Genomic DNA, 11,083 nt, shown 5'->3' on the forward strand with positions numbered 1-11,083 from the left:
GTAGAGGGGCGGATTCCCCTCCCTCGCCATGCTGGCAACGCTTCTTCTGATGCAGCCCAGGATCCAGTTGGCCTTCTGGGCTGCGATCGCACAGTGCCGGCTCATGCTGAGCTTCTGGTCAATCAGCACCCCCAGGTCCTTCTCCTCAGGGCTGCTCTCCAGCCATTCCCCACCCAGCCTGGATTTGTGCCTGGGATTGCCCCGACCCAGCTGTAGGACCTTGCACTTGGCCTTGTTGAACTTCATGAGGTTGGCATGGGCCCACCTCTCCAGCCTGTCCAGGTCCCTCTGGATGGCATCCCTCCCCTCCAGCGTGTCTACCTCATCACACAGCTTGGTGTCGTCGGCAAACTTGCTGAGGGTGCACTCGACCCCACTGTCCATGTCCGCAACAAAGATGATGAACAGTACAGGTTCAACAGTACAGTATTTTGAAAGTATTTTAGATGTCCTGAGTGTGCTTTCACAGCTGAAACAGAGCTGGCAGCGGTAAATGCTCTATGAATTACCGATAGCCCAACGAAGTTTAGAATTATCTGATCCGTAGCACACGTAGGGTGTGAGAGCCCTGCTGTATTTCGTGGCCTGATCTCACTGGCAAGCTGAGAAACAGCTGGGGAGTTTCCTCCGACAGCTTCCAGAAGAAGCTGTGCAACAAACTGTCTTTTCCTCTTCAGGCCCTTTCATTTTTGTTGAGATGTGTGGAGTGGAAAAGAGCGGCTGAAAGAGCAGTGTTTGAGGGAGTTATTGTGCTCTGATACTCAACAGGTCACTTAAAAAGCAGCTCAGTATCCAATTCTCACTGAATCCCAAGGAGATTTGAATACCTACACCTTGCTGGAAACATGTTCTAAATAGTGAATGCTTGAAGATATTCCACGTTAAGGAGAAATTCGATCAAATACACCACAGGAGACTCCCTCCTCTATTAAAGTTAATGTCGGAACTCAGAACCGCTCAGAGGGGACACCTGCCTACTTCTTTGCTTTCAAGATAATATCTCATAGTCCAGAACTTGATGGCCCCCACAATACCAGATCAGGAAAGCATCAAATTAAAAAGCAGGTGGCCCTTCATCTGATGGCTTAGGCTGACTCCGCAGGCGGCGCACCCGGGACACAACAGAAGCTGTCTTGCTGGAAGCTAATCAAAGGCAAAGCGATTTCCAGACTCACAACTTCACCGATGCAAACCCGACAGCAAATCCTGGGGGAGCTGGTACACAGCTGTGATGTTCTCTAGCAGCCGGTTTAATTCTGCTTTTCAGCAGGTTTTTTCTCCAGTAACATTTCGTTATTTGCTGACACTTTTTTTTTTTTTTTTTTTTCCGTGCTAGGGGACTGTGAAGGCTTTGGAGAAGGAGATTATTCTTCTGAAGCAGGAACTGGCCATGCATGACAGCTTGGTAAGGAATAGGCTGCGCTGTCTTAGACGGGACCTAGTTAAGGCTTTGTCGTGATCTTTCTTTTACGGTAGGATCAGTTAACTCCGTGTCCAATGCGATTGTATTCTTCCTTCTGCTTTCACCGCTGTCTTTTGGGGTTTGGGCAAAGCTCTGAAGATTCTGTGCGGCGAGGCCGTGTTGTAGCTTCAGTCCCCATCCACTGTAGATGTTTCTTTCAGGCTCTTGAAGCCCTCCTCTTGTTTGGTTGGAATGTGAAGGGGGGAATACACTGCTTTCAGCGTGCTCCCAGGTCCCATGTCCTGTCCACTCAGATGATGAGAAATCGCAATAGGAAATTAAAAATAAAGCTCCTCTGGACACAGTGGAGCAATGTCAGGTGTTTGTCAGACCAGTACTTGCTCAGCTTTTTGTAATTTGCTGACACTCACTTGTTCACCTTTTTTCTTAGGTAAATCGTTCTTTGGTGACTTATGACCCTCTGACTGACATCCAGATGGCAGAGATTAAGTCTCAAGTCCATAAATACTTAAAAGGAGACATTGATGAAATTGATGTAAGTAACTTTCTAGTAGAGGAGGACATAAATACTGATTCCATCCCATTTTACTCCAAGAAAGAACCAATGAAAATGACTTCTGAAGAGGCTGTCTTTAACCCTAAAAGTACTATAAATTGTAATACTTCTTTTCTTTTTTTGCATGTTAAGGACTGTGTGCTTGTTTACATTCCATTTTTGCTTTTTTGGAAGCTTGAGGAGCCTTTTTCTCAGTCCTGAAACCCTTTGAATTGGTCTATTTGGAACTTTTTTAAAGAATTAATGTCAAAATTTTACCCTGCCAATGACAAACTAAATCTTTGCAAGGTGTGTTGCCAAAATATGTCCAGTCTCGTAGGCAGGTTCAGTAGGGCAGGGTTTCTCCACTTGAAACTATCTGTTGATTGCAAAACGATTGTGAAAAAGAAACAGCAAAAATCCTGCGTACACAAATATTCCTGTGGGGGAAAACAGGAAAACAAACAAAATGTAGGAAAAATGGAAGTTATAAATGCACACTTGGAATTCCTGTAACGTTTTGTTTGGTTGTGAACAGAAGCCACTGTGAGAACAGTGCAGTAGTTGCTGGAAGACTGTTTTCCAAACGGTTAGATAATCCTTTAGTTTAAACCAAACACTTGAGAGACTCCCTCTCATTTCGTGTAATCGTTACCTTCTCTCAAAGTCCCTGTTTTCTCCCTCCAGCAGGCAGGAGTGGGGCGGAATAAGGGCTCACGTGAAGCTGTGTTTTACCCGAACTGCCAAATGTGATGTGTGTGGGTGTGGAGCAGAGAAGGTAGAGAAGGACTCAGGAGTTTCACACAGGGAAGGATGTCTTCAGGGGCACTGAGGAATCTTTTAGAGAGAGGGTTGAGAACAGAGGTAGTGAATTTCATAGCTTGGTCCAGTCTTTTGGACCTCGGGAGAGCTGAGTGCCGATTCCTGCTCAGCTACAGACTGCCCATTACTTGTCTGGCCATGCCTCTGCTCATCATCTCCAAAACAGGGACAGGAGCATGGCTCGACTGCACTGATTCGTTTTCATGGGGAAGAGGGCAAAAAATAGTGCTCGGGCAGTTCCAAGTGCTCAGGCAGTCTCGGGCAGCCGTGAAAAAAGAAGTAGCATCATAATCCGCTAGGTCAGTAGATGCCATCTATGTAAAATTATCGTACGTAAGTCATTACATCGATGGCTGTGCGCTCCATGGAATTTACCATGGTCTGTCAGATTCCTCTCCCTTTAAAAATCTCCGCAGAGGGAGCAAAGTATCTCCCTCCATCTGGACTCTCAAGTACAGGGTAAATGTGATTCTCTTTGAGTGTGGCTACCCAGCAAGTAGAAAGCAGAGTCCTCACGATTTGAAATAGTTGAATCAGTACAGCTGCCCACAGCAGAGAAATGCTTACCTGTGTCTTCCCTGTGTACATCTCTTCTGCAGATAGTGAACGTCAGGCAAGTCCAGGAGGTATTTAAGCAGTTCAAACTGATTGTAAGGTAAGATATCCGAGCGTGATGCATTTCATAATAACGTTTAGAAATTCCACCAAGCTTTCGTCTGTGATATCACACTTCCCATGACATTGGTGAAGAATCTTTATGAGGTACAGGCAATAACTGGTAACCGAAAGCACAATTTTGCACAAATTCTGCTGGCCTTTGCACAAGAAGACTATTGCCTCTAACCTTCCAGCGCTCGTAAGTCATGTGCGAAGGCTCTTGATGATAAACTTCACTGATCTGGGGATCAGTCTCAGAACAATTTCACCACAACGGCATCTAAAAGTCATCAGATTTACTTTTTTTTTAAAAAAAAAAATCATGGCAAAGGAAGGTCATAAAGCAATTTGGAGGAGCGTGATAAGAAGGCTCTGTGGCTATTTCCAGCAAGGCGCGCTCTGATGCGTGGTGGGCGATGGGAGAAAGTGTGAAAGTGGCTATTTGAAAATGTCATCAGTGGATGATGAAAGTTGTTTTCTGGGCTGAAGGAGGGAAGGTGAATGACAGGCTGGGAAAAATAATCCTGAAAAATGAGGACAAGCAGCTTCCATGTCATGAAATAGAAGAGAAAAAAGAAGAATAAGGGTATTGGATATTGCAGCAGTGGTCTGGCTGGGCAGTAGAGGTTGCTGCTCACAAGGGTGACGTTGGGATATTGCTGTGGAAAATCCGCCTGCCGTCAAGAAACTTGTGTGAACACAAGTGCCTGTGGTACGTCACGAGAATGAACAGTCAGGCTTTGCTGGGACCCGAGACCAAACTGGGCTTCATGGTAAAATTTTTGCCTGATTATTATTTTTTTAACTTGGGACTCCTTTTATTGTTCTGAAACAGTGGGCTTTAGTCTTTTTTTTTAACTTGCAGATTCTCTAACCATTTTCAGCCTTGTATAGTGTATTTAAGCCTACTGCTTTACCCCTTCCCTTTTAGTGGAAATATCCCTCAGTTTGAAAATCACTAAAGTAAGGTGTCGGAGCTGAAGAGGCAATATTATTTGATCTGGACCATTAAAAGGTTGTGCTAGGTATTAAAATAGCCATCAAAAAACTTTCATATCTAAGAGTCCAAGAGGGACATTGTAGACAAAGAAAGGAAAAGAAGAGTGGAAAGAGGTTACAACGGTTATGGGGAAGAATAGAAGGAGCAAGGTGGGATGTTTGGAAATGAGATCACAGGTAAAAGATGGTTTTCTTTGGAAATCTGATATTGGCAGGTATTCCAGGTTTTGACATAGGAAATCGTCCTCCTTGAACACAACGGTAAGGGGCTGTTTTCTCCCCCAGTCAACAGGAGCATGAAGTGGAGGCCAGATTACGAAGCAAGTACACTCTGATAGACAAAAACGACTTTGCTGCTGTCGCTGCTGTTCAGAAGGTAATGCCTGGTGCTTGAGCCCGGCCCAGAATCCGTCTTCGAATTGGCTCCTTTGCTGCTGAAACGTGAATTGCCTCAAGTTCTCCACTTTTCCCCGTTGGAAATCTGCAGCTCAGAAATGTTAATGGGATGAGCGTGTCAAAAAACTTGCGGGGAGCGGAGGCGCACCAGTTAACAGAGTGGCATTTGTATCAGCAGAGGATTAGGCCCATTATCTGAACAGAATAATTTATTAAATGGGAACGAAGAAAATGTAAACTAGAAGGTGACCTGTCTGTCAATCACTTGTAGAAGGTGGGGTTAGATCACCTGCCTCTGCTGTGATCCCTCTTTTAATCCTTAGCATTTCTGGAGCAAAGTAAATCACAGAATCACAGAATTTTCAGTTGGAAGGGACCTCTAGAGATCATCCAGTCCCGCTCCCCTGCTAAAGCAGGATTGCCCGGAGCACATCACTCAGGACTGCATCCAGGCGGGCCTTGGATCGCCAGAGACGGAGACTCCACACCCTCCCTGGGCAGCCTGTGCCACTACTCGGTCACCCCAACCGTAAAGAAGTTCTTCCGTGTGTTGGAACGGAACTTCCTCTGTTCCAACTTGTGCCCGTCGCCCCTCGTCCTGTCACTGGGAACCACCGAGAAGAGTCTGGCTCCATCCTCCTCCAACCCCCCCTTTAGATGTTTGTAAGTAGTAATAAGGTCTCCCCTCAGCCGTATGTACCATACGTAAACCATAAATCCAGATGTGGGCTCTAACTTATAGTTTATAATCTATTTTTCATTATGTATTTCCATCTGTGAAATATTTTCTCTCTGAAGTGGTTATTTCTTTGCCTTGGTTTCACCCAGTACAGCAGATAAAATAATCGTTATCTGGTATGCAGAGACATATACTTGTCCTGTGGCTTAACTGATGATGCTTTGAATTTTTTGGAAGAAAGGCACAAGGGGAACATGCAAAGACATGGTCTCTAAAAGCCCTACTCAGGTCTTGAGTTAAAGAAGTGGAAAACAAAACTGAAACCTGATTTAGGTAGATTTTAGCGCTTAATGGCCCCTTTGTTTTATAGTTGAAGCAATACGAGAAACAGTATGGGAAACATAATTCTCTTATGTATCTTCACTAAATGAAGACTTCTGAGGGTGCTTTTATTTCTGTGACAGTAGATCCAAGTTATTCTCCCCCTAAGAGGCTGAAACATTTAGCATATGAATTGGAAGATAATTTTGGTCCTATTTTAGTTTTCACTTCATTCTTATAGGGTGTGTTTCTCTGAAATACCAGGGCTGTAAAACTTTTGTGGTTTAGAGAGCTACAGATCTAATGCTTCCTGGTCCATGTTTTATTTCTTCCTGTTTCCAGGAAGGCATGGTTGATGTAGATGGCCATTTGGTGCGGGAAGAAGATGGACAGGCTTTTGAGACTAGAACTGCTCCTTTTTCCTCCAGACATGGTGGGAAGAAGAAATCCAGGAGAAGCAACGAGCAGCCCAAGTGAGTGAAGTAGCCACACAGTTCTTCTTTTTCCCTGATAATGTGTCATCGCAGTGATCAGTCCTGGTCAAGGTGTGATGGGCAGCCCATGGAGGAAGGCAGAGATGAAGCCAGCTTAACGGGTGTGTGGAGGTTTTGTGTTTCCTCAAGGATGACATTCCAGCATAGAATCGTAGAATGGTTCAGGTTGGAAGGGACCTTGAAGATCATCCAGTTCCACCCCCCCCTGCCCTGGGCAGGGACACCTCCCCCCAGCCCAGGTTGCTCCAAGCCCTGTCCAACCTGGCCTTGAACACCTCCAGGGATGGGGCAGCCACAGCTTCTCGGGGCAACCTGCCCCAGGGGATCACCACCCTCACAGTCGAGAATTTCTTCCTCAGATCTCATCTCAATCTCCCCTCTTCCAGTTTGAAGCCATTACCCCTAATCCTATCGCTACATGCCTTTGTAAAAAGTCCTTCCCCAGCTCTCCTGGAGCCCCTTTAGGTACTGGAAGGCCACAATAAGGGCTAGAGCCTTCTCTTCTCCAGGCTGAACAACCCCTCAGCCTGTCCTCCAAGTAGAGGTGCTCCAGCTCTCTGATCATCTTTGTGGCCTTCCTCTGGTCCCACTCCAGCAGGTCCACGTCTTTCCTATGTTGGGGGCTCCAGAGCTGGATGCAGCACTCCAGGTGGGGTCTCCCCAGAGCAGAGCAGAGGGGCAGAATCCCCTCCCTCGCCGTGCTGGCCACGTTTCTTCTGATGGAGCCCTGGATACCGTTGGCCTTCTGGGCTGCGATCACGCATTGCCAGCTCATGCTGAGCTTCTCATCAATGAGCACCCCCAGGTCCTTCTCCTCAGGGCTGTGTTAGAGAGGAGGGGAACCACCAAGGCTTTAGTATCCACATGACACAGTGGACTCCTCTGTGCAGTTCTTTTGGTAGGGAGATGGAAGGCGATTTGGCAAGCACTTCTCTGTATCTCTTTCAAATCACACTATCCCCTGCAGAGAAGGCTGGTGGTGTTTGTGGAGGCGAACGGAGGAAAAAGAACAGAGAGCCGGGCTTGATTTAGATGTGGGGTTAGATCAAATCCGAGGGGATTTGGTTTGTAGGTTCCTCTGAAGGTAAAGAGGCTTATCCTGTCTGCAGGTGTGCCTCAATCCAGACGGGGTGGGATTGTTGTCCTTGTCATCCTTCTCGAGAGAGCTAGTCCAACCTCTGCTGTGTTCTATAGCGTTTGCTACACGAGACAGTCCCTCTGCTGTAGGAAGTAAGGATTTGTGAGAACAAGGCTGATCTTACTCCTTGTCGGTAGATATTTCACTGCAAACTTTGGTAGAAGCTACGTCAGGCTGCTGGTTTTTGAATCAGCAAAACTAGCACCAGCAGCATGTTTAGGTTCCAGTTTCCTACTTTAAAGAAATTATTTAATCTGGTTCATCTTTTTTTCCCCCTGTCAGGAAGGAAGGAATTGGGAACTCTCTTTCTGGGAGAGAACTGGATGGTGTTTTACCGTCAAAAAGTCAGGTAATAATTTCCACCAAGGATCTGGATGTGAAAGAGGGAGCAAGGAACCAGGATACAGCAAATATTGATGCAGAGCTCTCAAAGCCAACTCCTGTGGAGGATTCCCAGCGGCCCAGGTGAGCTTTCCCTGTAAGGGAGTTTATCTCCTTTGTCAGAGGGTGGTTTACACCAGAGCGATGGCATTGTGTTCCCCTACTACAACCGCCTGCTTCAAAGTTAAGAGGAGAGATTCAGAGATCCTTATTGCTTGGATGCAGAAATACATTGTAGGACAGCAGCGGTTGCGTGGACACCCAAGGTACCAAAGTTTGTTGGTGGCGGTCACCTTCTCCATCAGCTCTGAGCTCTGTCCTGCTCAGTTGCTCTTTTAAGTGTGAAGCCTCTGAAAATCGCAGCGCTCTTCACCCTTTGATTAGTAGTAAAAATGCAGAGACCACATGTTCAGCCACAAACCCCCACACAGTCGTGAAAAGGGGTCAATAGCTGCACAGGATCATGGCAGGAGGTGCCATATGAAGAGAGAAGAGTGGAGAGCGGCCAAAACCACAGGAACGTGCCAGTCCTCTGCTTGTACCACGACAAGAATTTAGCATGGGAGGGCAGCACTGAATTGCATTTCATTCTGGGTGGAGTTGATGGGGTAAAAAATGCTACGGGTACCGAGATGAAAGACTTTTTCCAGGAAGATGTGCTCAACAGCACGAGGCTGTTCAACTCACAGGAGCTCAGCCAGGACCCCACGCAAACCAGTCTGGATGCTGCTTTTCCCATCACCAGCCATCTTTTCTTGCTGAGAACCCTCAAGCTGCCAGCACCGCAGCTCTGGTGTCTTACGTCAAGAAGATTGAGGGGGGATCTTATTAATACTTCCAAATACTTCAAGGGAGGATGCCAGGGGGATGGGAGCAGTCTTTTTTCAGTGGTGCCCAGTGATAGGACGAGGGGTAATGGGCATAAACTTGAACCTAGGAAGTTCAATCTTCACATGAGAAGGAACTTCTTTACTTTGAGGGCAGTGGAGCACTGGCACAGGCTGCCCAGAGAGGTTGTGGAGTCTCCCACTCTGGAGACATTCCAAACCCGCCTGGACGCTGTCCTGTGCAACCTGTTGTAGGTGCCCCTGCTCTGGCGGGGGGGTTGGACTAGATGATCTCCAGAGGTCCCTTCCAACCCTGACCATTCTGTGATTCTGTGATTCTGAGCACCTCCACTGCCTGTGTTGTAGGTGACCGGTCCTTGCTTGTTCCTGCCGCCCGGGGTGAGCATCGCGGCGAAGTTGTCCCAGAATTTACTCCAGAATTTACAACCTTAACGTGTTGTCGTGTTCCTCCATGTTTCAGTAGTTCTCTAAAAGTCCTGTCCCTGTAAGGGAATGCTGCAGCAGCTGCAGAAGGCACAACCCAGAGTGCTTCGTAGCTCAGTAGCTGGCTGTCAAAGCTGTAGCTGTGGCAGTCTGCCCAGTGGCCGTTGTTTACAGCGCTTTGCCAGCAGTTTGGCACGGAAAGCAGTCTCACGCAGCCTTTGAGGAGTTTGAAAATGTCCTTAAGAGGTCAATCAGGGGAAGGCAGTAGTCAGAGTTTTGCTTTGACCGGTCTAGACTGAGGAATGTGGAGACTTGTAGCTACTTTCTGCTACCAGATCCAGCCCGCTCACCAAGAATAACCTTACGCAACACAGAGCAGCGTCCGTGGGAGTGTGACATTCTCCTGAGGGACTGTCCTTTTGCCCAGTGTGGTTTGTGGTGAAGTAAGAGCACGCCATGGGGGCAGGTTTGCAACAAAGCCATTTCGTAGAAAAGTCAGGATTGGCACATGCCACTTTGAATTCGGTCTTTCTAACTGGGCAAGACTTAAAAGCTATGAGCGGCAGCATTGCAGAGGCGGCCAACACATGCAGCTAAGGGGTTTGGTTGGCAGAGGTGACTGGTCTGTGCTGGGATCCAGCGAGGAAAGAGCAAAGACGCTTCTGTTTAACAATAGAGAAGAACAGCATTTATTATTTTTCTGAAAATTCAGACCGTTAAAGGTCCGCTTTCCAGGGAAGACTCAATTCTGAGGCGTCTCCTGAGGAATGTGGTTTCTATGTATATAACTCTTTCTTCTGGGAGTAGTGCTGGGGGAAAGTGGGTATGAAGGTTGGCACAGAGACGGTACCAGGGTGCAGCTAGCACGGCAAGATCCTCAAAGAGCCCATTGAAATACCATCCACAAACCTCAGCTACGGTCAGTCCCATGAGCTGGGTCATGCTGCAGGGCAGAACAAACTGACCTCCCCCTGTCTGTGTGCATTTTCTTTGAATTCTCTTGCAGCTCCCCTCCATCCAAGCCAGTGGCATTTGAGCAGTTTAAGGAGGAGAGCGGAAGTGAGATCAACCGGATCTTTAAAGAGAACAAAAGCATCCTCCTTGCCAGGAAAAGGAGAAGCAGTACAGTAGCGCAGAGGATCAACTTCATCAAATGTGAGATAGAGAGCATCAGAAAGACTCTGGAGGCTCAGAAGCAGGAGCGGTGGCAGCAGGGTAAGTCGCCATGTGGAGACTGGCCAGCGAGAATCTGGCAGAAGAGGGGAGCCACTGGTTTCAAAGCAATTCTGGTGGTGAGATCGCCAGACCACCGCTGCTTTACTCCCCAGCTCTGCAGCTGGCCTTGTGGTTTGCCACCTGATTCCTCCACCTGAGTCCTCCACTCTTCGGCCTCATTGAGTGGTGCTACTCAGGCTTTACGCTGGCAAGGTGAGACGCAGTCAGATTGCTTCCTCACCCCACGCTTTGGTGGATCAGGCAACGTACTGCTGAGAAATGCGGGTCAGTACAGCGCAAAAATCACGGGTAGCAGGCTTGCCCTTACTGTGGCGGAGATGTACCGCGTCTCCTACTGCTTGATTCCATCTAGATTAGGGTCTGCTTTATGAAAGTCAAAATCCCAAACTGCAAGGTACAGGAGGAAAAAATGGGATAAGCGCCTTCCTACTTTGCTGCAGCAAGATGGAATAGGTGGAATATGCCTGGATGAGACTAGGAAGTGTGTCAGGTTTCGTGCTGCCTGCAGCCCGGCTCCCAAGGGTCGGGTGTTATTGCGTTCTGCAGAGGAGTGGAGAAGAAATGCCTCCGGGCACAGGGAGAAATCCAAAACAAATGGCTTTAATAGCAGAGTGGTTTAGAACGCTCTGCCTGTGATGGTGAGGAAGTAGCAGTGGTGTTCCTTGCATGCAGGGAGGACAGCAAAACGACTCAGTTCTGTGAAACTACAGCCTTAACTATTGCCAGGCAAT

General features: G+C 47.5%; 1 protein-coding gene across 1 annotated transcript in view; it reads left to right on the forward strand.

Moving 5' to 3' along the window:
• Positions 1 to 11,083, forward strand: part of KIF9 (kinesin family member 9) — a 34,163-nt gene that overhangs the window by 16,831 nt on the left and 6,249 nt on the right. Inside the window, exons 11-17 of the mRNA XM_009888676.1 lie at positions 1,337 to 1,405; positions 1,854 to 1,958; positions 3,380 to 3,435; positions 4,722 to 4,812; positions 6,175 to 6,305; positions 7,747 to 7,929; positions 10,123 to 10,331. Coding sequence (XP_009886978.1) covers positions 1,337 to 1,405; positions 1,854 to 1,958; positions 3,380 to 3,435; positions 4,722 to 4,812; positions 6,175 to 6,305; positions 7,747 to 7,929; positions 10,123 to 10,331 — 844 coding nt within the window. The remainder of the gene's footprint in view (positions 1 to 1,336; positions 1,406 to 1,853; positions 1,959 to 3,379; positions 3,436 to 4,721; positions 4,813 to 6,174; positions 6,306 to 7,746; positions 7,930 to 10,122; positions 10,332 to 11,083) is intronic.

Source organism: Charadrius vociferus, unplaced genomic scaffold (genome assembly GCF_000708025.1).
Source record: "Charadrius vociferus isolate BGI_N301 unplaced genomic scaffold, ASM70802v2 scaffold277, whole genome shotgun sequence".
Lineage (NCBI taxonomy): Eukaryota > Metazoa > Chordata > Aves > Charadriiformes > Charadriidae > Charadrius > Charadrius vociferus.